The following is a 25,349-nucleotide window of genomic DNA, read 5'->3' as shown; positions in this document are numbered from 1 at the left end:
GATCAAGATCGTCGATCACTGCCTTCGTGTGTGAGGTAGATATGACCTCTCTGGGCCGGTAAATCGTAGCGGATTTCTCGAAGACGCAAGATAACCCATAGTGACGAACGCTCCGAAAACTTTATCCGGGTGTTGGGAAAAATAAGCAACGAACACCGCTCGGGGACTTTTCTCCCTGTACACGGTTGAAACTGGGAGAGATTCTACTCTCTAGTTGCGATAAATTATTCCGTCCTGTTGGGAAAACGCGGATATACCGTGTGTATATATATAGCAAATGATTATTACTGCCCCGGGAAATGAAGAAGGGACAAATCGGTATTTTATCCTCCATCGAGCTCTTGTTTTTGGGGGTGTTTAAACGGAGGGGTTGAAACGAAGGTAGTAAAATGGAGTAATAATAATCCGAGGGGGAAATAAGGCGTAAATAATATAGTTAGTGTCAAAACACGATTAGATGGAGAATAACATTTTATGAAACGCGGAATCTTAAATGAATTATAAAGGGGGAAGACGGACAAATTTTAGTTTGACAGGATAGAAACAATATATTTCCGCGTAAGAAACTTTTAATTGATATTAATGGATTTCATTCCGTAATTATTAGCGTGAAATTATACGCGGTTATATGATATACTTATATATGAAAATAATTGATAAAATTCAGAATAATTTAACAAGCTTTTTGATGATACAATTGAGTAAATGGATAGCAAACAGAATAGGCATTAATTAATATGATTTACAACACAATCTGCCTGGAATAACGGATAATCGGATTAAGCGACATAACGTAAATAACATTAAATACGATAGGAAAGAGAATAGAACTAAATATACTGATATGCGTGCATGTGTATGTGCGTGTATATATATATAATACATGTATGTATATTACTTTATTGTCAGTAACATATAATGATAACTTTGATGGGATGGAACAGAAATAGAGTTTCTGACAGATAAATTGCTAGATCTAGAGCCTGTATGCATTATTAAAAATAAGAAGAACTAGAGTATAATTGATGAAACTAACATGAAAATGTACTACGCGGAACCGCGGAACAATATAATATAGAAGATAAATGACTAAACACAATACGCTAACTTTATGCATATAACTTCATTGTTCCCGTTAATTACTCCGGAATTATAATTTATATTATTCGATTAAATAATCGGAAAACACGACAATATCCGTGATATAAATTTTATCCATCGTTTATTAATTTTCTTTCCATAAATAATCTATACTGTCTGCCGTGTAAAAGATGTCGTATAACGCAATATTGTCCCTTATAATTATTTTATTTTAATAAGCGTGTGTAGTATAGCCGTATATAAAAGAATAATGACGGTATAAAAATTATTTATCAACTCCCGTTAATTTTCTCGAGGGCCTCTCTCGAAAATCACTCGGATCAATCTGCCAAATTTGCGGCGAGATCCTTTTTGATCACCTCGTTAACTACAGACACCGCAGAGCCGACGAATAGTCTCCGAAAGTAGTACGATAAGAAGGCTGACCGAGCAATATATAAATGCTGCACAAGCAGAGTGTCGGGAATCGCCATGATTGGCCGGATATATGTGTCTCTTATTTCGCCAAACGCGGATTCATTGAATCGAGACGATTTTTTTCTTCCTTTCGCAATTCCAAGGAAAGATTTCCATTTTTGTTAGATACATATAAATTGCTTCCATCAGTTCGGAGATGATTCCTTTCTCGATTCCAAAAGGAGAAATCATCTTTTTTTTTTTTTTTCACAGAGAGATAATAATCTGGCGTTTCTATTAGAATTTATTAGTATCTAGATTTTTTGTTTGACAGAAGCCGATGAAAAAAAAAAAAGAATCGTAGACGAAACTTAAAATATAATTTTGCGAGAAACTTGACTGGGTAAACGAAGTAACACTATAATTACGCGGAAAGGAAACCACGGCTAATCTAAGGGAATAATTTTATTCATATAACATGCGGATCTCACGTTTCCGTATAATTTCTGCAGATTAATTCCATAGTGATGAAGGAGCAAGGCGGGAAGAGGCAGGCGATGCGGTCACGTGGTCGGCGAAGATATTTGCTTGATTACAAATTCGCCCAGCGGCAAATAGTGGCGCGCGTACGTGATTATTGCATTAAAAATTGATTGTTTGCTCGTTGCGATGAAATTCTTGGAGCACATCGCGCAAAGGGATGAAAGCGGGACGAGCACATATACATATTTGTGTTAAAATTGCTCACGTTTTAATGAACTTCTCTACCTTCGCGTAGAAAGCGATATCAAAAAGGGGGATGTGTTTTGCATTTTTTTACACAACATCAGCGAGGACATATCCATGAAATGGAGATAGAGATTTTTTTTATCTGCCGAATGGAGGATAAAACGCCGAGATATATCGCAGCGATATTCTCGTGAACGCTATACTATCACGGAACGTGCGAAATTATTGTTCGCGAAATAGAGCAAAATATAAAAGCAGAATAAATGTTTCTGAATTTCGTATTCGCGTCTAACGGCATTCGATCGCGATTTACGTTAAGTTGTCGCCAGTTTTTTTTTTTTTCTTTTACACCTCAAACTTGAAATCCTGACGAAAGAAAATTTTTTAATGGTTTGGACATCATCGGAAATGATGATTAAATTCTTGATCTTGTGGAACTTCATAAGACTCGGGAACTCTCTTCGCGCAAATTATCGCAAGCCTGGCATTCCTCGCATTGATCTCAGAATTTTGAATTAGGTGGTAAAATCCTTTATCGAGCTGCAAATTTTCTTTGAAATTGAAAATTCCACTTCGAGTATTGACATCTCGAATTCCAAACGCTCTCCGGAATCTCCCGATCGTCTCAATCTGTTAACTTCTCGGATCGCTTTCTCGAAAAAAAAGAAAAAAGATTGGCCAGACAACCCAACGTATATCGCGACCATCTAACTTCTCGTTTCTCTCTCAAGAGTTTATCGAACGTCAAAAATATATAAAAATACATATCCGTTTCTCCAGAAACCCATATACAACATTCTACCATTTTACTCGAGAGACTCGCGACGATATACACACCTCTCGGCTTCATCCTCCTCTCGCCGAAACGGGGACAATGCTTCTTCGACTCGTATCCGAGGTCCACGAGGTTTACTTTGATGGAAAGAACCGGCCGTGTTAGCCCCGAGCGTGATGGAGGAGGAGGAATGCGAGGATGGTAGCAGTCGGCCGGCTTGCGGAAGGAAGCGCAGTCGCGAGGACCTTCTAAGAGGATCACGGGGACGCGCAACAATGTTGCTACGATATCTTCGCGATGTTGCTGCGGCAAGGACGTCGAATCAATATGGTGTTATCGGTTATCAAGTGCTCGCTCACGAAACGACGACGTATCACGTCGACGTGACGACGAACGATTCCCTCCGTCGTTAATTCCGGGGGAAATACATATATACATAAATATATATATATATATATAAATATATATTCTATATATTCGACGACCACACACACACGGACTCCCTCCTTCCGGAGTTTCTGCCTCTCTCTATTGAGAAATCGGACCGCGAGTGATATGGAGTCGAGGATGAACGAGGACTCGAAATCGTCGGGACGAACAATCGCGGCTCGTACGATCGCGCTTTAAAACTAAAAAGAGTCGACCGCACACGCTCGCTACTCAAGTCGAGGCTTCGAGAGCTCCGAGGGGTTTGCGAAGATTCAGACATGAGCGACTCGACGGAGCCCGTGGAACGATCCCGCGTCGCGACGCGACGGATCGAGTTCGATCAAGTGCTTCTATCCGACGACGAACAATCGGAGTTACGTGAAAGTGCCGGCGACACTCCGGAAACGGCGGATCTCACTTGAAGAGGCGGACAATTTATACTATAGATGTCACTAAACAGGTTGGTAAAGCGATTAATTGGAAAAGAAGATTCGTGGAAAAGTTTATTACACTTTTTCTTGACTCTTTAAAATATTCCCATAAGAGTTCCGGCGATATATTTTTTAGCCAACGATAAGCTTGAGATACAGATGCAGTTTCAAGGAAATTTATACTATAGATGTCACTAAATAGGTTGGTAAAGCGATTAATTGGGGAGAAAATTCGTGGAGAAGTTTATTACACCTTTTCTTGATCCTTTACAAAATTCCCATAATAGTTCCGGCGATATATTTTTTTTGTCAACGATAAGTTTGAGATATAGATGTGATTCCAAGGATAATTTATACTATGGATGTCACTAAATAGGTAAAGCAATTAATTGGGGAGAAGATTCGTGGAGAAGTTTATTATACTTTTTCTTGACTCTTTAAAAAATTCCCATAAGAGTTCCGGCGATATATTTTTTAGCCAACGATAAGTTTGAGATACAGATGCAGTTTTAAGGAAATTTATACTGTAGATGTCACTAAATAGGTTGGTAAAGTGATTAATTGGGGAGAAAATTTGTGGAGAAGTTTATTACACCTTTTCTTGACTCTTTAAAAAATTCCCATAAGAGTTCCGGCGATATATTTTTTAGCCAACAATAAGCTTGAGATACAGATGCAGTTTCAAGGAAATTTATACTATAGATGTCACTAAATAGGTTGGTAAAGCGATTAATTGGGAAGAAGATTTGTGGAAAAGTTTATTACACCTTTTTTTGATCCTTTACAAAATTCCCATAAGAGTTCCGGCGATATATTTTTTAGCCAACAATAAGTTTGAGATACAGATGCAGTTTCAAGGAAATTTATACTATAGATGTCATTAAATAGGTTGGTAAAGCGATTAATTGGGGACAAAATTCGTGGAGAAGTTTATTACACCTTTTCTTGATCCTTTACAAAATTCCTATAAGAGTTCCGGCGATATATTTTTTAGCCAACGATAAGTTTGAGATACAAATGCAGTTGCAAGGAAATTTATACTGTAGATGTCACTAAATAGGTTGGTAAAGCGATTAATTGGGAAGAAGATTCGTGGAAAAGTTTATTACACCTTTTCTTGATCCTTTACAAAATTCCCATAAGGGTTCCGGCGATATATTTTTTTTGTCAACGATAAGTTTGAGATATAGATGTGATTCCAAGGATAATTTATACTATGGATGTCACTAAACAGATTGGTAAAGCAATTAATTGAGAAGAAGATTCGTGGAGAAGTTTATCAGTCCGATTAATTATTTTTACAGTATGACTTTATTGAGTGGTCTTGGTGTCCTTGATTATTTTATTCCTGGCTTATCAACCGTGGAGGGATATAATTTTTATGATGACAATTAGAATTTTTATTTTATCACTCTATCGAACCGACGGTTTCTTTATTGATTTGTTAATTGAGACAACGTTCACTGCGGAGAAATAATCTTTTACTTCCTTCTTTTTGTCTGGATAATTATAAAATAACGATCATTTGTGAAATTTATTAGACTTTTCTTGATCCTTGAAAAGATCCCCATAACAAGAGTTCCAGCAATATATTTTTTAGCTAACGATAAGTTTGAGATACAGACGCGATTCCACGATGCTGAATTATATATCTCTTTCTCGTACTCCTGAAATTAAAATTCTCCTCGAAAGAAACTCCACTCTCTCTCTCTCTTGAAATTAGCCGAAGAGACTCTAGTTTCGCATTCAACTCTCTGAGGCGTTTAAGAATTCTCTAGGACGCTCTGTATACTCTGTATACAATCGATTAAACGCGCTTACAATGGCATCTAAATGGATTACAATTTGCGTGTGATGAATGCGATTGTCATGCTCGATCGAGTGGCTCGAAATTAGGCTTTCCCGAATATTATCAGATCGCGATATGCCGATACATTAGGTCAATTGCTAAGGGAGATAATCTCTATCCCTCTCTTCCCTCCTTCGATCTCGCTTCGTCAAAAACTTTTGCCATTCGCCGTCGTCGCAATAAAATGATTGGAACACCCTGAAAATTATTTCCTCAGTATTCTCGTTCGCCGCGTGTCACATTTTCGCGTTGAAGCGACGAGTCCGGAAAGTCATCGTGGGAATAAAATCGGGACGTTGGTAGCCCAAAGAGGGTCTCGAAGGGACACGCGAATTCCGGCGGAATTTCAGTTAATTCCGACGTCGATCGCAGACAGTCTCCTCGAATTTTCACCCCGAGCACGTTTCCGAGCATCCCGGGAAAGGAGAGGATGAAAGTATAGGGTAGAAATGGCTTCCAGACACTCTTCCGTACGAATCAGACAATTGGGACACTTTATCACTTCGCTTCACCGACTGCATCGAGGATGGATGGCGATCGGGAATAGAAGGGAGACTAAAGGGAGAATGATGGTAGAGTGCGAACGGGGTCGAGGAAACAATATTACACTTATTGACTCGCTTGGTTCGCGATAGCCGAAGAGACGGAGTGAAATTATCTCCTCTCTCGCGAAGAGAAAATAGCGTGAAAGGGACGCGCGCGATTTTCCGTAATTTCGACAATGCGAGACATTTTATCTCGTAATCTCGCTCTCTATTGAGCAAAATTTCACGATAGTAATATCATTCCTGCGCTTTGCATTTTCGCGAGTTTTAAATATGAATTGTGTGTGTTCTCGTATACGTTATTTTTGTATCGCTGTACACGCTGGCTTTTTTACATCTGGTGCTGAGAACTTAACCACCTGGATGATTAAATTTAATTTTGACAAAACGTTCGCTCATAAACCGCAGTTGTGCAATTTTTTTTTTTTTTTTTTTTTTACAGACGCTAACGAATTTATTGTGACAAATATTGAGAGTGCTGCAAGATTAATATAAATAATAATAAATAAGCAATTATGTTACAATTTTAATACGCGAGAAAAACCATTTCCTTCTCATCGCGGCGTAACAATTAAATCGAGCGGAAACAATTAACCGAATGCGTCACGAATTGCATTAGGAAAATTACAGAAATTTTTCGAGATCGCTTCTATTTACTTCCATGAATATCCCACGTTGGATTCAGAAGGGATACCTCTCGTTTGAAGTAAATATCGTTTCGTCGAGAACGGTCTCTCGATTATCAGAATACTCGTGAAAGTTTCCTGCGTAATCATGAGATAATGGACATCCCAGTTTTATTATCCCGCACTCGTTCAACTGCTTTTTCACGCCGTCAACATTGAAATTTTCTCGTTCGACGTTACAAAGAAAGATAAATAAATGACCGATGAATCGGTCCCCGTTTATTACAAGCGAAACAGGAGAAAAATTGGTTTCGTTAGAACTGAAGCGTGAGAGAAAGATGACAGAAATTGGTTTTGCTAGAATTAAACCAGGAAAAAAATTAGCGGTAATTGATTCCCAGTATTGAAGCGAGAAAAGAATTATAAATATCGAGTCTGTTAAAATCGACGTGAAAGAAAGAAATATCGTACATGCTTCTTTATTATGATCAGTGCATTATCATTATTGATATGATTATTTATTGATATTAAATTATATTAAATCAAATTAAATCATAAATTACAACAATCAAGTTTGTGTTCTTGATTTTATTTGCATAAAATATTTTGATCATCTTTCTTCTTTATTTAACAACAATTATTTCTTTTATACTTTCGATTATTTTCGCATTCATAACGATTATTTTTAGAATTTGCAGTAAAATACCATACAAATTTTTAAAACCAGTCTTAAGTTTATTTTCTACAAAAGCGGATTTTTTTCTATTTTGAAGTCTTGAAAGCTTTGAAAAGAATTTTTCAGAAATGCTGTAATTAAATGTTCTTTGTTTTTTATATTTGAACCATCTAATCTAATTTAATTTTAACCACGCGAATAATTCAACAATATGAATTACTACGAAACTGAATAGAGATTAGAAAATGTGCAGCTTCTGAGAAGTCTTGGAGAATCCTAGACTTATATTTATTTCTCTGAGCGACGCTCGAAAAGATCCTCGAGTGAAATTCTCTTTCAGCATTACATATATAAAGCAAGCCATGTTAAGCTAAATGAAAATGGTCGCTGTAAATTTAAAAAAGCTGCAATTGAATCATCATATAATATACATTAGGTATCATACATGTTTCAACATTTTACTAGCTTCATAATTATTAGTTAAAAAAAAATTTAAGACTAAATTTTTATTACTTCATTTAATATTTAATTTAATAAAAAGAAAGAGAGTCTGTATTATATATTTTTCAACTTTATATGTTTCATTTTCTTGCTCGTCAAACTTGCAGATATCAAAGTGTCAGTTCTGAATCACGATACGATCTAAATATGCTTCTAGTAATATTCGGCGATTTCGGTAGTAATTTAATCAGAAATTGACTTTATAGGTACATTCCATCGTCGATTTAGTTCGCGAATCGAGTAAATTTGACAGGCATTTTCAAAAAGAGGGAGGGACGAGATAATTTATGTGAATAGAAAATTACATATTCTTAATGAGAATTTCGTCCATCGTGAGTTAATTAAATTCTTCGACGTGGCGATGCTCCAAAAAACATTTCGCGATTCTGCAAAACGAAGTCTCGGTTGAAGATATAACTATCTACGCCAAAGTGAGTTACGTGAGTTTTCTATTAAAAGTGCTTATATATACTCACTTCTGTGCGCGCTGCTCATCGCTTCAGGCGAACCTAATTAAGAGACTGTCCCGCCACCTTCTTACATTATTCTTTTCGTGATTTCATGTATCTCTCTCTTTTTTTTAGAAACTTTACGAGCGAGTTGCCGATTTTATTTATCGAATTATGCACATCAGCTGATTTATATATATATATATATATAATATTATGTATAATATTTTACAAAAATAATATTCCGCATATCAGAAGTAGAATATTGAGAATTATATATTTCATAAATTATACAGTTAAAATTTTACTTAATATTAGCACAGCGAATATATGTTGGTATTTTACGAAAAATGATATTTACTGTCCTATATAATACGCGCCCAGGTTTCATATTTCAAAGCTCATTTGTTTAAAAGAGAAACAATTGTACGCGCACAAACATGATCGGAATATTCAAAATAAATATTCTATAAATAATAAATTTGACATTTTACTTAATATATCGAGAGAGGGTTTTAAAATCAGATGCAATTTTTATATTAAAGCGGCAACAATCTGTTTGCTTGAATATCGCGATTTCTTAAAATAGTAACGGGTTTCCTTTTCTTATTAAGGAGAAATTCGCGACTGCTCATAATTTTATACGACACTGTAGATATTTGAAGAATCTCCGTCTCTTTGTCTATCCAGCTCGATGTCTCATTCTCTCTCTCTCTGTTTGCCCTTGACTCGGGATAAACGGGATTAAAAATTTAACAATGCGACCTACGGACGATTGATCGCCGGCATTACTTGCGCTCACCAATGGACGACACGAGCTCTTCGTCGAGAATGCTTTCGTCGATACTGCGACATTTATATTCGATTGTTGTCGTCCCTTATTTCTTCATTATTCTTATGCGCCGTTCTTATAAGCGGCCGCTTATAAATCTCCAATCGAAGCACTTTACCCTCAAACTGTAAACGGAAAAACGGATTTAAACGCGCCTTCCTCTTCCTTTTTTTCCGCTAAGGATTGAATGGTAAATGGTGAAAGGGGTTTCCGCTTTCTTTAATCGTAATATATATATATAATCTTTCAGGGTGACCAGTAGACTCGATGAAAAAAATTCCCTGATTTTTTCAGATTTTCCAAGACCAGAAATTAATTTGCTCCCTGACTTTTTAGTATTATTTTTTCCAAATATATAATTTATACATATCTATATGATAAATCAATTAAATGTTAAGTCATGAAATCATGGAGATATTTATTTAATAAAAAATTTTAAATTATTGAGACAGATGTAGAATAATGTGAAAAAATCCAGATAAATAGTAAAATTTCCTGACTTTTTTCTGACAATTCCAAATTTATAAAATTCCCTGATTTTTTCAGATTTTTCAATACCAGAAATTAATTTTTTTCCTGACTTTTTAGTATTATTTTTTCCAAATATATAATTTGCATATATCTATATGATAAATCAATTCAATGTTAAATCATGAAATCCTTGAGATATTTTTGCCAACAATGAAAAAGGTTCGAAAGTTAAAAAAACCAAAATTTGAATCAATTATACAATCTGCATTATGTACGATAATCGAAACAAACATTTCACTATAAAACTATTTAAATAATCACCTTTTTTTATTTATATTATATCAAATTTTTTACTTTTGTCTCTATCGAACACATTAAAATAAAATAACACGACGATAAAAATCTAAATTAACGAACACGCTGTAAATGAATCGATTTTTAACAACACAGAAAACGAACATGCTGGGAATCGAGGAAAAGTTATATTTTTTTAACAAAACATTATTGAAACAGATGTAGAATAATGTGAAAAAATCAGGACGAATAGTAAAATTTCCTGATTTTTTTCTGACAATTCCGTGACAATACCCGATTTTCCAGATTTCCCTGACCGCTAGACACCCTGAGCCTCTTTCGGCTTACAAAATTACTGACGAAAATACGCAGATGGATACATGCGTCGGTTACAGAGAGCTTTTACACGACGCAATATAAAATCTACAACTTTCCAGCTCTCTCGCGCTTTTGCCCTCGAAACCATTTCACCGTCGATTACGTATCCGCGAAATCGACGTGAAAATAATAAAAAAAAAAAAAAAAAAAAAGGAGGGAGAATGAGAAGAGGAAACAACAAGCGAGAGAGAATGCGTTGCCAACGGGAATGCAATAGCTGGCGGAGGATGAGGGCTTTCGCTTGAAAATTGTTTCTGCTTTCCCTACTTTTCCCATTTCGAGGGAACGAATATTTCTTCCCTTAATTCCCCGAGCAGATCGGGACGCACGTTCGCGGAAATGTGGAAGTGTAACGCTGAAAGTTGTCGTAACGTGGTCGAAAGACGACGACTCGAGAAAAGAAGACTTTCACGAAAACTCTCAGGGGTGTCGTTGAGTCCGAAAATTTACAGCCCACGCGCTGAAATTTAATGTGAAAAGAAAGAGAAAAGAGGAAACTTAGAGATCTAATCAATGAAATTATATTGGGTAGGACAAAGGATATTGTGTGAAATTTTAAATTCAACGAGGACCGGGGATTTTAAACCTTAATACTCCAATGAATTTGAGATGCTCGCGATATTCTCTAAATTTTCCACGCGCGAGCCGGGATTTCTTTTCTCTCGTTCTCCCGGAGGACAAAGGAGGAGTCCTCTGATATTTTGCGGAGGAAATTTTGTTGTCGCAACGCGCCTCGTAATTATTTTCCCGGGTTTCTTTTTGTTCCTGTAGTCAATAACGTCTAGATATTACAGAGAGAGCGCGGAAACGTAATAATCCGAAGGACAATCCAATTCAAGATGGAGAATAATCCGCAAACGTAGAAACAACGACGCGATATCGGCGACGTGACTGGAAAAATAGTCGGGGGAAAATATAAACCGCGGAATTATATGCGGAGAGCCCCGTCTTTACATTTTCTCGAGCATCCCTTTTTCTACGGCGTAATAATCCTCCGGTGTTTTCGCCAGACTGGCCGGGAAAATCATTCTCAAACGTAAGTAGGGTGTCTAGTGGTCAGGGAAATCCGGAAAACCGGGCATTGTCAGGGAATTTGATAAATCTGGAATTATCAGGGAAAAGTCAGGAAATTTTACTATTTATCTGGATTTTTTCACATTATTCTACATCTGTCTCAATAATTTGAAATTTTTTATTACATAAATATCTCAAGAATTTTCATGATTTAACATTTAATTGATTTATCATATAAATATATGCAAATTATATATTGGGAAAAAATAATGCTAAAAAGTCAGAGAAAAAATTAATTTCTGGTTTTGGAAAATCTGAAAACATTAGGGAATTTTATAAATCTGGAATTGTCAGGGAAAAGTCAGGAAATTTTACTATTTATCTGGATTTTTTCACATTATTCTACATCTGTCTCAATAATTTGAAATTTTTTATTAAATAAATATCTCAAGAATTTTCATGATTTAACATTTAATTGATTTATCATATAAATATATGCAAATTATATATTTGGAAAAAATAATGCTAAAAAGTCAGAGAAAAAATTAATTTCTGGTTTTGGAAAATCTGAAAACATCAGGGAATTTTATAAATCTGGAATTGTCAGGGAAAAGTCAGGAAATTTTACTATTTATCTGGATTTTTTCACATTATTCTACATCTGTCTCAATAATTTGAAATTTTTTATTAAATAAATATCAAGAATTTCATGATTTGACATTTAATTGATTTATCATATAAATATATGCAAATTATATATTTGGAAAAAATAATGCTAAAAAGTCAGAGAAAAAATTAATTTCTGGTTTTGGAAAATCCGAAAACATCAGGGAATTTTATAAATCTGGAATTGTCAGGGAAAAGTCAGGAAATTTTACTATTTATCTAGATTTTTTCACATTTTTCTACATCTGTCTCAATAATTTGAAATTTTTTATTAAATAAATATCAAGAATTTCATGATTTAACATTTAATTGATTTATCATATAAATATATGCAAATTATATATTTGGAAAAAATAATGCTAAAAAGTCAGAGAAAAAATTAATTTCTGGTCTTGGAAAACCTGAAAACATCAGGGAATTTTATAAATCTGGAATTGTCAGGGAAAAGTCAGAAAATTGAACTATATAACTGGATTTTTTCACATTATTCTACATCTGTCTCAATAATTTGAAATTTTTTATTAAGTAAATATCTCAAGAATTTTATGATTAAATAAATATCTCAAGATTTTATGATTTTACATTTAATTGATTTATCATATAAATATATGCAAATTATATATTTGGAAAAAATAATGCTAAAAAGTCAGAGAAAAAATTAATTTCTGGTTTTGGAAAACCTGAAAACATCAGGGAATTTTATAAATCTGGAATTGTCAGGGAAAAGTCAGGAAATTTTACTATTTATCTGGATTTTTTCACATTATTCTACATGTGTCTCAATAATTTGAAATTTTTTATTAAATAAATATCTCAAGCATGTCATGATGTAACATTTAATTGATTTATCATATAGATATGTATAAATTATATATTTAGAAAAAATAATACTAAAAAGTCAGGAAAAAAATTAATTTCTGGAAAATCTGATAAAGTCAGGAAATTTTTTTCAATGAGTCTGCTAGACACTCTGATAAGGAGAAAGTGTCGCGGACACGTAAATGTATATACACGTATACTTTATATCGCGTCCACCTAATGTCGGCAATTTTGCGGAGGCACCGCCTTCTTGTAAAACTTTGTTACGTAAAACGCTCGACGGTAAATAAGATTGTTCGTAGTTTCCAATCCGCGATTCGACCCTTATCTACCCTTTCATCGTTTCTGCTGCACGCGAGAAATTCGTATCGACTCCTAGAGAGAGAGAGAGAGGCTGCAAGCACTTTATTTCGGAGATGATCCGTTGGAAAATAATTCGCTTCAACGATGCCGTTTATTACGTCTTTATTTACGCAATTTTGCGTTAAATTGTTAAATCGTCTCGAGCTCGTAAATTATATCGCGACAGCTGAACAAAGAATTTATTCACATCGCTCGTGATGTATGTTCTGTTTCTAAATGCATGTTTTTTTATTAAACACTCGCTTTAGTGAGTAAATATGTTAATTAGAGTAATTATTTCCAAATTAAATATACATGTTTGAGAAAAATATAAAAAAAATTTTTTTTCATAATTCTTCCTCCCATTTGTGCAAATATTACACAACACAATTAGAATAAAATTAGAATAACAGTAAAACCAGAGCGAACAAAAAAATCTGACGCCGACAATGAGTTTTTGCAGTTTCCAATTTATCGCTTTGCACACAGAAGGGCGTTAATGATTAATGTTTAACCTCGCCTCCTGGCAATTAATTTCGCGGAGCGATTTATAATAAGTTTCCGTCGTTACACCGCTGACAAAATTTCCGAGACAAAATTTTCTCCGCATATAGGCAAAATTAATAATAAAGCGCCAGTTCTCGTCGCAATATCTTTGTTAAATCCTCGCATCGCGTCGACTAATCCGCGTGACTATTTCCTCTCCGAATTTCCGAAATATGCCGGGGAATAATCATTCTCTCCCCTGATTCAGTTAATATTATAGTCGCGAGTCTCTCGACGGCGAAAATCTCTCTCGCCAAAGTCCTGGATTAATACAAGTCCAGGATTATCGGTTAACGGCGACCTCATCGCCGATGTTTTATATCATCACCGCGTATTGACAATCGACTCGTATCGACAGGTACGATATGAAAAAGGTATATAATCCCGATTCGCTAACAAGCGTGCGCGAAGGTAAAAATCGATGCTCTCGTCTTGGAAAAAAATGTCGCCTCGTCTTGGTGTATATCTTTCTATCGAACCGTAGAGAATTTATCCTGCGCTTGTTATCTTTGAACGATTGAATTTTTATTTCGAATTAAAGCAGTCAAACGATTTATAAACGACGGAGATTCGACAAAATAAAAACCAGGGAAGAGCTCGGAAAATAATTGCATTTTATTAAAAAGATTCTCTCCGATAAAGTTGGGACAGACATTAATATGGCATATTCTCTTGGCAGCGTTCCCATTTTTCGTTGATAATATCGTGGCACAATTTCCGGGGGTGGGAGGGTGAAAGCAAGATGGGGGAAAAACAGAAACACGACCGCGGGTTTGATTTCGTCAATATTGATATGGACCAGTGACGAGAGGAATTATACGAGGCTCGGGTTATTTTGTAGGAAAATACGACGGTGTACAACAATCGCTCGAAAAAAAAAAAAAAAAAAAACTGGGGAACTGTGTGTATCGACGATTTGATCTTATCGATTTAAATTCGGCCGAAACGAAAACGGACGAGCGAAGCTTGTCCAACAACAGCAGAGATAATGCTATAAACTCGTGATATCTGTTGAATTATTGGTCGCACTGGTTATATTATAGGAGAGACTTCCCACATGGAATGCATCGATTCACCTCTCACCCCCTGAAACCGTTATCTCGTGGTTCCATTAAAGAGATTATGCTCGCGAACACGGACAGAGGGTGGGAGAATGTGTGGTATAATCGTCGAAAACTAGAGCGAGAGCACCCGTTCTAGTAGCTGGTCGGAAAGCCGCTCCGACAATTATTGCGATTCGTTCCGAGTCGACTCTATGCATCTATCCGTCGTATCTGCCCGGCGATGCACGAGCGAAAGCTGTGTTTAACGACGGTCGTTTATCGTCGTGAATTATTGCCAAGACAGAGTATATAGCTCGCCCAGTATTTCGTGTCGCGGAAATTCAAAGTGCCGGACGATCGAACCGTTCGGAAATCCGATCGCTAGCTTCGGCTAATCTTTTCGGCGAACAATTTTTATTTATTATGGGGGAATTTTTTTTTGTCATATTTTTCGTAATTTTCCGAGATTTTTTTTTTTATATCAATTCTAAATTAGCCCTCCGTCAGCAAACTGAAGCTTTTATTATGTGTTACTGACTGTTAAAAAATATAATAAAATTTGGGTTATTTTTTAATATCTCTATTACAATATTTTATAGATTTAAAAACCCAATTGTTTATACAGGGCGAAATTTGAAAAGCAATTTGAAAAAAATGGAAATTTGCTGGTGCCTTAAAAGACCCAGATTGCTGACGGAGAATAAAATCCAGAAAAGAAACAAATCCACAAATTTTTCGCGAATCTTGCTAGAGAAAATTTAATTGTTTTTATTGAACATATTTTTCGTAATTTTCCAAGATTATTTATATCAATTCTAAATTAGCCCTCCGTTAGAGCCAACTGAAGCTTTTAAGTTTGTTCTATATTATTTTTTCATCTTCTAGACCTTTAAAAAATAAAAAAATCTGGCTTATTTGTTAAAATATCTATTTCAATATCTGATAGATTTAAAAACCCAATTGTTTATACAGCGCGAAATTTGAAAAGCAATTTGAAAAAAATGGAAATTTGCTGGTGCCTTAAAAGACCCAGATTGCTGACGGAGAATAAAATGGAGAAAAGGGACAGATCGAAATGTTTGTCGTGGATAACCCGCTCGAGAAAATGTATGCCAGAATCGTTGCAGCGTGCAGGAGACGAGTATTTGAGATTCGAGAGAAAGGAGACGTCAGATTTAATACTAATCCGAGGAGTGTAGGCGCATGTGTGACAACTGAACCGCAAATACTAGCATCCCTCTTCCCTCCTACCACCCTCTACTCATCTTGTACACCAGATTCACTTCTCTCTCTCTCTCTCATCTCTCTCGTGATTCTCTCTGTGCAAAACTGCTTTCTTGTCGGCTCAGAGACTATAATACCGGCGACAATGTACCGAGCCGAGTGTGAAATCCGAGTGCTGGGTATCGAATGCTTCACAAATACGCGCGCGAAAGCGAAGATCATATTCCTACCATCTTTTCCCTTTTCTTCGTTTTTTCGCGACGGCCGACAGTTTTATCGCTTCTCTCGCGCGAGAGAAAGCCGCAAGTTCGCTGGAAAGATTGCGGGATTCTTCGCGCGAGAAGAAAAGTTGACTTTATTAGACGGGGGTTGACGAAGAGAAGGAGATGGAGGGACAGATGGAAGGCTTCCATGCGGAGGAAATTAATACGATTCGATTCGGTGAAGGGAAGGTATATCGTGTCGCAAGATATCATCTTTTTCGAGATCACAAGGAGGATATAGGTTACATCTATAAATAATGAAAGAAATGATAGATTTTAGTGTCAACAAGATTATTAAGACTTTTTCGTTAATGTTGTACCTACATATGTAGGCATCTATTAATTTATCACCAATTTTATTTACTCCGTGTCATGATTCAACTCGTCTCATCTTTTGTATATTTAATACAAATCCAAACAGAGCAACATGCATCTTTGATGCGGCCCTAATCGACTTGATATACCCCATTGCGTAATTGTTAAAAATATCATCTCTTTCAGAGATCACAAGGAAGATAGATTACAACATTGTTTATAAATAATGAGAGAGATGATAGATTATTAAGACCTTTTTATTAATGTTATATATAGGTATCTGTTAGTTTATCGCCATCTTTATTTACTCCGTGTCATGATTCACCTCTTACATGTGTACATTTAATACAAATCCAAACAGAGCAATATGCATCTTTGATGCGGCCCTAATCGAACTTAATATACCCCATTGCGCTAAGAATATCATCTCTTTCAAGATCACAAGGATAGATTACAACATTGTTTATAAATAATGAAAGAAACGGAACCAATACTACGCAGAACACATCATCTTATACTCGCTCGCAGGGATTTCTTAAAACCATTTATTGGTCCGTGAAAAAATCAACCTGGTTAGCAAAATTGTTGGCATAAAACAGCATATGCGATTTATCGGGCCAAATTTCTCATAATAAAACATTTTACTACCTCGCAGAGGCCTACTTGGTGCATACAATCTTATACACTCAAGTAACCCAAGGCAGTTCACTCGATTATTTATTGGATTGAACAAGTCAAAAAATAACCTTCTATTCCCCAATGAGACAAGATTCAATTCCAGGAACATCGAATCGTAATCATGATCTGCATTGGAGTTTCCGTAAAAAAAACTGATTCCACAATACGTAAAAACCTGTTGTGATCAATCACTGTACACTTTCCTTCTCGGTACGGGGTCTAATCAACGCCTAAAATAATAATTTTAAGGCTAGGTATAAATCAGGTATAATCTTCCTAATTTATCGGCATCCCTATCTACTCCGCGTCGTGATTCAACTCGCCTCTCTTGTATATTTAATACGAATCCAAACAGAGCAATATGCATCTTTGATGCGGTCCTAATCGGACTTAATATACCCCATTGCGTGAAGAATATCATCTCTTTCAAGATCACAAGGATAGATTACAACATTGTCTATAAATAATGAAAGAAACGGAAGCAATACTACGCAGAACACATCATCTTATACTCGCTCGCAGGGATTTCTTAAAACCATTTATTGGTCCGTGAAAAAATCAACCTGGTTAGCAAAATTGTTGGCATAAAACGGCATATGCGATTTATCGAACCAAAATTCTCATAATAAAACATTTCACTACCTCGCAGAGGCCTACTTGGTGCATACAATCTTATACACTCAAGTAATTCAAGGCAGTTCACTCGATTATTTATTGGATTGAACAAGTCAAAAAATAACCTTCTATTCCCCAATGAGACAAGATTCAATTCCAGGAACATCGGATCGTAATCATGATCTGCATTAAAGTTTCCATAAAAAAAACTGATTCCACAATACGTAGAAACCTGTTGTGATCAATCACTGTACACTTTCCTTCTCGGTACGGGGTCTAATCAACGCCTAAAATAATAATTTTAAGGCAAGGTATAAATCAGGTATAATCTTCCTAATTTATCGGCATCCCTATTTACTCCGCGTCGTGATTCAACTCGCCTCTCTTGTATATTTAATACGAATCCAAACAGAGCAATATGCATCTTTGATGCGGTCCTAATCGACTTGATACCCCATTGCGTAACCGTTAATTCGTAACCGAGGCACATGCTATCTCTCCGGAATCTCCGGAGTAATTGAACCTCGAGGATCGATACGGAGTCGGACGGGATGAAAAACGTCGGAAATGTCGCCGGCAATCCGCGCGGCTCTTTATCGCGGTCGCGAGTAATCGCGAGATACGGGCGAGAAAGAGAGAGCAACTTTACCGAGCATATACAAGTTTTAAGATTGCCCGAGCCAATCAAGCTTTGAATTAAGGAAGCCTCTCGGGACGGTCTCCATGACTACCATCCCATCCCCCATTCCCCTCTGTCCTCCCCCTGGTAACACAGTCTTCCACCCTTATAACCCCCCTCCGACTGGTGAGAAAGGTCACGAGGTCATGCTGCGCGAAATCTCCCTGCCGGTGCATTCCAGCGGGTATCTCATCAGAGAAGAGTCTCCCTTCCTGTTGATTATCCGCAGTTAACTAATGTCGCGGGTATAAATTATGCAGCAGCCTTAAAGTCTCACTCGATCGCGAGGAAAGAGAGAGAGACAGGTGTGTGCGCGTGTATATCTTGGAGGAGAGATTGTCACGCTCTTAAATACTCCGTAATTGCGCTTTTATTCGCTCTCTTGACGAAAGAAAAAAAAAGCAGAAAAGAAAAATCTCACCGTGACGCAAATGGAGCAGGAGAGGAAAAAAAAGACGCGTATTCTCTCTGTAGCACCAGCTCGTTGAGCGAAACTCAGTCACGCAGACCCACGCTCTAACTCGTCTCGGCTCGAAGACGCGCACTCTCGAGGGTATATGGAAGAGACAACGCGCGTTCGGAAAATATAGCGGGGGATCGATAGGCCGCCGCACATGGAGTCCGCGTCTCGTACGTGCAACCCCCATGCATACACACATCCAAACACACTGTCAGAGACAGGTGCATGCGCCCCGTTTCGTATTCCGTATTAAAGCGCGGCCGGTGTGTACCGAAGTGAAATCCTGACGGGAGGGATGTATTATATATATACATAGACGACAGATGCTCTCGCTGTCAGATTTCGTGCGTTCTGGATTTCAGCGACGGGGGTGGATCGGTCAAGCAAATACTACTTAATCGCGCCGCTGTGTTTTTTTTTTTTTTAAGTGTAGGTATTGTTTCAGGCACTTTGTAATACCTTGAAACAGCGCAGTTGGAATTTTGCGACAGCCTGATTTTCGTATACATTAAAATAACCCTTTTATCTTTGACGTTGATTAATCCAGCGCTTTAGACTCTAAAATTTTACAATAGAATACCAAATTTATTTTATTGTAATTAAAAATATTGATTTCCGTGTTGTATAATGGGTTTTAAAATATATAAATAATTTTATTTAAACTTTATGTTTTTTTTATACGGAGATTGAACCATTGTTTTGCATCACGTAGCAAAGTTAATTAAAAGTATAGTAAAAACATACGTATTGAGACTTCTCCATTAGAACACGTTCGTTTCAAAGTAATCAAGTAACTAGCATTAGCGCCAAGTGGAAGAGAGATCAACTTTTTTACACCTCTTTTTCCTTCTTTTTAAGGAGAGAAGAGAAAGAGGCTACTTTGGCCTTTCCTTTGTGAAATCGAAGTGAAATCTTCGCAGTTCGTGCTTATTTTATGCCGTCTCAAAGCTCGACCCGGAGCGGGAAAAACAACAAGCGATAAAAAGGAAGAAAAAACAACCGTTCCAATACCTCATTCCCGGTGCAACCCGGAAGAAAAAAAAATAGTAACTTAATGTGATTAGGGGAGCGCGCTTTTTGTGACACAGAAATTCCATTGGAGGAGTTCCTCGGAACGAAGAGTGCTATACGTTTGAATAAATATTCTTTCCCTTCAATTTTCGCACTCGCGGAATTTCGCGCGCACATTCGAGATTCGCTCGTTAACTCGTATCGCCGGAATAATTTCCATCGATCGAGAACCGTCTCGCGCGCTTCTTCGACTGAAAGATTTTATGCGGCCGCCCACGTTTTGCCCGATAAATCAGAACTATACGCGACCGCTATTAAAACGAGTCGTCCCGAGCTGCAACCATTTATTCCGAAGTTAGCGTGAGTCACACTCGCGAGAGGAAAAAGAAAAAAGTCCTTTATACTTCTCTCCCTTGAACATTTCAATTTTCAACCCTTCGAAGCATCGGCGTCCACAGGGGGGCCAAGAAAAAGCATGCGTCTCCCCCCTTGGCATCAGTAAAAAAAATTCAGCGTTTGCTCTCCTTTTGAATAAACACTGAAATTTATTTGCATATTTAATACAAGAAATATGAAAATAAGAATAAAAAAATTTTAAAAGTTGCCCCCTTGGAATTATTAAAAAAATTAAGCATTTGTTTTCCTTTTGGATAATAAAAACTGGATTTCATTTGCAGATTTATAATAAAAAAGTAAAATAAAAAAAATTGAGAAAGAACAAATAGTCTAAAAACGAAAAAAAAAAAATTTAATTGCCCCCTCGTGGAAGAAATACCGCGGACGCCGACGCTTAAAACTCCTAGAAATATACATGTAATTTTACACGCTATTTACGCACGTTTTTGTCGCAAGCATGAATTAGCGCCACTTTCTCGAAAAAAAAAAAAAAAGCAAATAAGAAAAAGGGGTGGAATATATAAATGAAGGAATATTAATGGGGAAGATTAATCTCCGCCACGTGTACAGACGCGCATTCCCTCTCTCGGGGCTTAATCGCGCTTCCTCTCGCTGTTCCAGCTGCGGAAGCCAGTGTCGACTCTCTCGATTCCGGGAGCGATGAAAAACAGCGGCGGGGTGGCCGGCGGGGGTGGCGCGGGGGGTGCGGCCGGGGTGGCCGCCGGATGCGGTAGCGCCGGGGGCGCCGGTGCCGGCGAGGACGCCGGCATCGCCCTCGTGGGCGTCCACACCGAGTATCCCCGTTACATGGACGAGCGCATGCTGGCAGGCGGCGGCGGCTCTCTGAAGGGCCAGTCCGGCGGCGGCAGCATCGGGCCCGGATCCAAGCACAAGCCCAACGTCGGCTACCGCCTCGGCAGACGGAAGGCCCTGTTCGAGAAGCGAAAGCGCATCAGTGACTACGCCCTCGTCATGGGCATGTTCGGCATCATCATCATGGTCATCGAGAACGAGCTGTCCAGCGCCGGCGTTTACACCAAGGTGAGTTTTTTTTCCTTCCGCAATCACAATCTCTCGTATTCAGGAGAAGGGATTTTCTTTATTATTTCGTGCATATTTTAATATATATTAAATTATGTTAAATAATCCAGAGGACATTCTTGAACATCCTCGGGATGTTCTCTGAACGTCTTCGGGATATGTGTGCTATTAGGAATTTTATTTAATATAATGTAATGTATTTTAATTAAATTATATTAAAAAATACCCCTAATAGCACACCATATCCGAAAGACATATTCAGAGGACATTCTTGAACATCCTCAGGATGTTCTCTGAACGTCTTCGGGATATGTGTGCTATTAGGAATTTTATTTAATATAATGTAATGTATATTAAAATGTACATTTTAATATATATATTAAATTATATTAAAAAATACCTCTAATAGTACACCATATCCGAAAGACATATTTAGAGGACATTCTTGAACATCCTCAGGATGTTCTCTAAACGTCTTCGGGATATGTGTGCTGTTCGGGATATTATTTAATATAATGTATATTAAAATGTACATTTTAATATATATTAAATTATATTAAAAAATACCCCTAATAGCACATCATATATCTAAAAGGCATTCAGAGGATATTCAGAGGACATTCTTGAACATCCTCAGGCTGCTCTCTGAACGTCTTCGGGATATTATTTAATATAATGTATATTAAAATACATTTTAATATATATTAAATTATATTAAAAAATACCCCTAATAGTACACCATATCCAAAAGACATATTCAGAGGACATTCTTGAACATCCTCAGGATGTTCTCTGAACGTTTTCGAGATATGTGTGCTGTTCGGGATATTATTTAATATAATGTATATTAAAATGTACATTTTAATATATATTAAATTATATTAAAAAATACCCCTAATAGCACATCATATATTCAAAAGACATTCAGAGGATATTCAGAGGACATTTGAACATCCTCAAGCTGCTCTCTGAACGTCTTCGGGATATGTGTGCTATTCGGGATATTATTTAATATAATGTATATTAAAATACATTTTAATATATATTAAATTATATTAAAAAATACCCCTAATAGCACACCATATCCGAAAGACATATTCAGAGGACATTCTTGAACATCCTCAGGATGCTCTCTGAACGTCTTCGGGATATGTGTGCTGTTCGGGATATTATTTAATATAATATATATTAAAATGTACATTTTAATATATATTAAATTATATTAAATAATATCCTTAATAGCACACCATATCCCAAAGACATTCAGAGGATATCCAGAGGACATTCGAACATCCTCAGGATGAGATATATTATATATAATAATTTTATATTAGATATATATAATTTATATTAAATAATACAATATATATGATAAATCTAAATACATGACTTCAGATACCGTAATCTGATTCTTCTCCCTCTCGAATATATTTGGTATTACAAGGCACATAAAATAGAAATTTGTCACGAGATCGTCTAAAGTGGCCTGCAGTCACAAAACCGTGACTCTTGTCGTGAGAATCGTGTCTACAGCGGTTTGCTTTCCGAAAATGTTTTATTCATACTACAGCAGCGCAAGCTAAGAAGAAAATCCACGTGGATTAGAATTACTAATTGAAACGACTATTGATATATTTTCTGACGCGCACATAGGTTTTTCGTCAAACTTTCTCATCGTAGTTCGATTAATTACAAGTCCGAGAAACCTCTGGTTTCTTATCTGATTCAACGAGACCTTTATGGAAATGTTGATTAACATTTTCCAATGGAAAATTTAATTTCAATTTACCCCCCGATTGTTGAATATAATAAATGCGAGATTCTCTCGGCGATAATAGTGGCGCGTTCGCGGGAATATAAACTCATACCATTGAACCGTTCAATTAATTTACACTTGACTCGCTAATGGGCGAGTCAAACTTTCCCCGAGGCTCTCTCGTAAATTCGCCTCGGACGGATCGCTCGCGTGCGGGAGTAAACTCGTCGGCAATTCAAAAGTTAAATACCGAGGGTGCCTCAATCTTGGAGAAACTCTCCGGGCTCTTGTTTACAAAATATCGCTAACCAGACGTTTGAAAGATCGTTCGAAGATTTTGTGCGATAGAATTAACGCGGGAAATGGAAATTGCGGTCGGAAATTCGATTGATGAAGAAGCAAGTTGTTAGCAAACGCGTCGAGTACTTTGACAATTTTGCAAATCTATATTTCGCTCATTAAGTTTCTTTTTTTTTTTTTTTTCATCGTGTTAATGTTCGAATGTATTCATTAACCGATATTAAATTTGCGATTATTACACCACTCATCTGTATAATCGTCTGTAAAATTGATTTCGATTGGTTGTAAAATATATGCATATACGCTGACGATAATATAATTATAATAAAAGGTGCAATTATATATATTTTGTTTACGACACAATTTACGAATAATTGGTCGAACGCAAACACAGTTGCAACATCATAGTGCAATGATAAATTTTTCAGACGAAAGAGGTAACTATATATTTTTACACAATACCTCGTGTACGTACACGTTCGATTTGTTTTTTCCACGAGTGTGTTCGGATATCTATAAATGCCGCTCGCAATCTGTACGTTTTGCTTATCGCGGTCTCTTCCCGGGACGGCCTGAATAAATTACGAGAGTCGCTGATAAATGATAAAGGCAGAGGCCATATCGGAGTCCGAGTCCGGGAACGAGAAGATCTGAGACGACTCGCTGAATATTTATCGCCGGTCGCAATCGTTTCGCGGCGAAACGTTAATTCATTCGCCATCGATCAGGGGCTCTTGAAACCGCGTGAGAAAAGTGCAGAGCGATGTAGCCGCGTTAATATTGCATCGCCGAAAAGGGCAAACCGCTGGTGGGATATGGATTTTACATTCGGAAAGAAATTCCGAAAGTTGATCTCTCTTTTTTTTTTTTTCGAAAAAGTATGTGTCGCGACCATTTATTCTTCTTGCCGTATGTGTTTCCTTTCTCCCGCGAGATTGAATAAATAAATAATCGGAGTCTCGCTCTGCTGGCTAAAGCTTTCATACTGAATTGAGATGTACGCTGAAAAAGTTCCTTGTACTTTTACATGGAAATTATTTGCTCGAAATTGGAAAATTTTAGCTTAATTATTACTGCAATTTTTTCCATCTTTTTTTTAAGTGAAAATATATATTAATGTAAAATATAGGTAAAATTGGAACTTAATTTTATAAGCATTTATTCCTATGTGCAATTCCATGTTTAGTGGAATATTTATTTCTAATTATAAGAATATATTTCAGATGAAATTACATATAATCTGTAATTGTATTGTATGAAAATCCCAGCATATTATGTAATTCTACACAAATATTTCCCTTTTAGACAAGATTTAAAAAAAAAACAATAATTATAATTAACAATTTACAAAATCGATAAATTACGAGATATACAAGAGAGAAGCAAAATTCTAAGGAATCGAAAAATCAGAAAATCTTAATACCTTCAGATTTGATCCTAAGATCGTAGATGCTCTGATTAAATTCCTACGAGTTTTTTTTTTTTTTAAAGAAGTGCGATTCTTCCTTTATATTCGTCGATATGCGAAGGGTTTTCGTGGAGCATCCTGTAGAGACACGTTTCACATAGGCAAAGCCTCAGAGAAACCCTGCCGACAGTCGTCTCGGATCCTTTCAAATCCAAAATGCTTCGTGCTCGAATGCTCGCGACGTGAGATGAAGACCTCCAAGATGTCGGCAAATGTATACACGACACCAGC

At 36.7% G+C, this 25,349-nt stretch overlaps 1 protein-coding gene across 3 annotated transcripts in view; it reads left to right on the top strand.

Moving 5' to 3' along the window:
• The window catches only part of SK (small conductance calcium-activated potassium channel), a 165,912-nt gene that overhangs the window by 97,433 nt on the left and 43,130 nt on the right, over positions 1-25,349 (top strand). For all 3 annotated transcript variants that reach the window (XM_085480457.1, XM_029308792.2, XM_085480458.1), the window contains one exon: positions 21,175-21,594. In XM_085480457.1, the coding sequence (XP_085336583.1) occupies positions 21,175-21,594 (420 nt within the window). The remainder of the gene's footprint in view (positions 1-21,174; positions 21,595-25,349) is intronic.

The sequence above is a fragment of the Nylanderia fulva genome, unplaced genomic scaffold (assembly GCF_048542155.1).
Source record: "Nylanderia fulva isolate GAGA-0341 unplaced genomic scaffold, ASM4854215v1 Scaffold15, whole genome shotgun sequence".
NCBI classification, from domain to species: Eukaryota; Metazoa; Arthropoda; class Insecta; order Hymenoptera; family Formicidae; genus Nylanderia; species Nylanderia fulva.
This window is presented reverse-complemented; position numbering and strand designations above follow the sequence as displayed.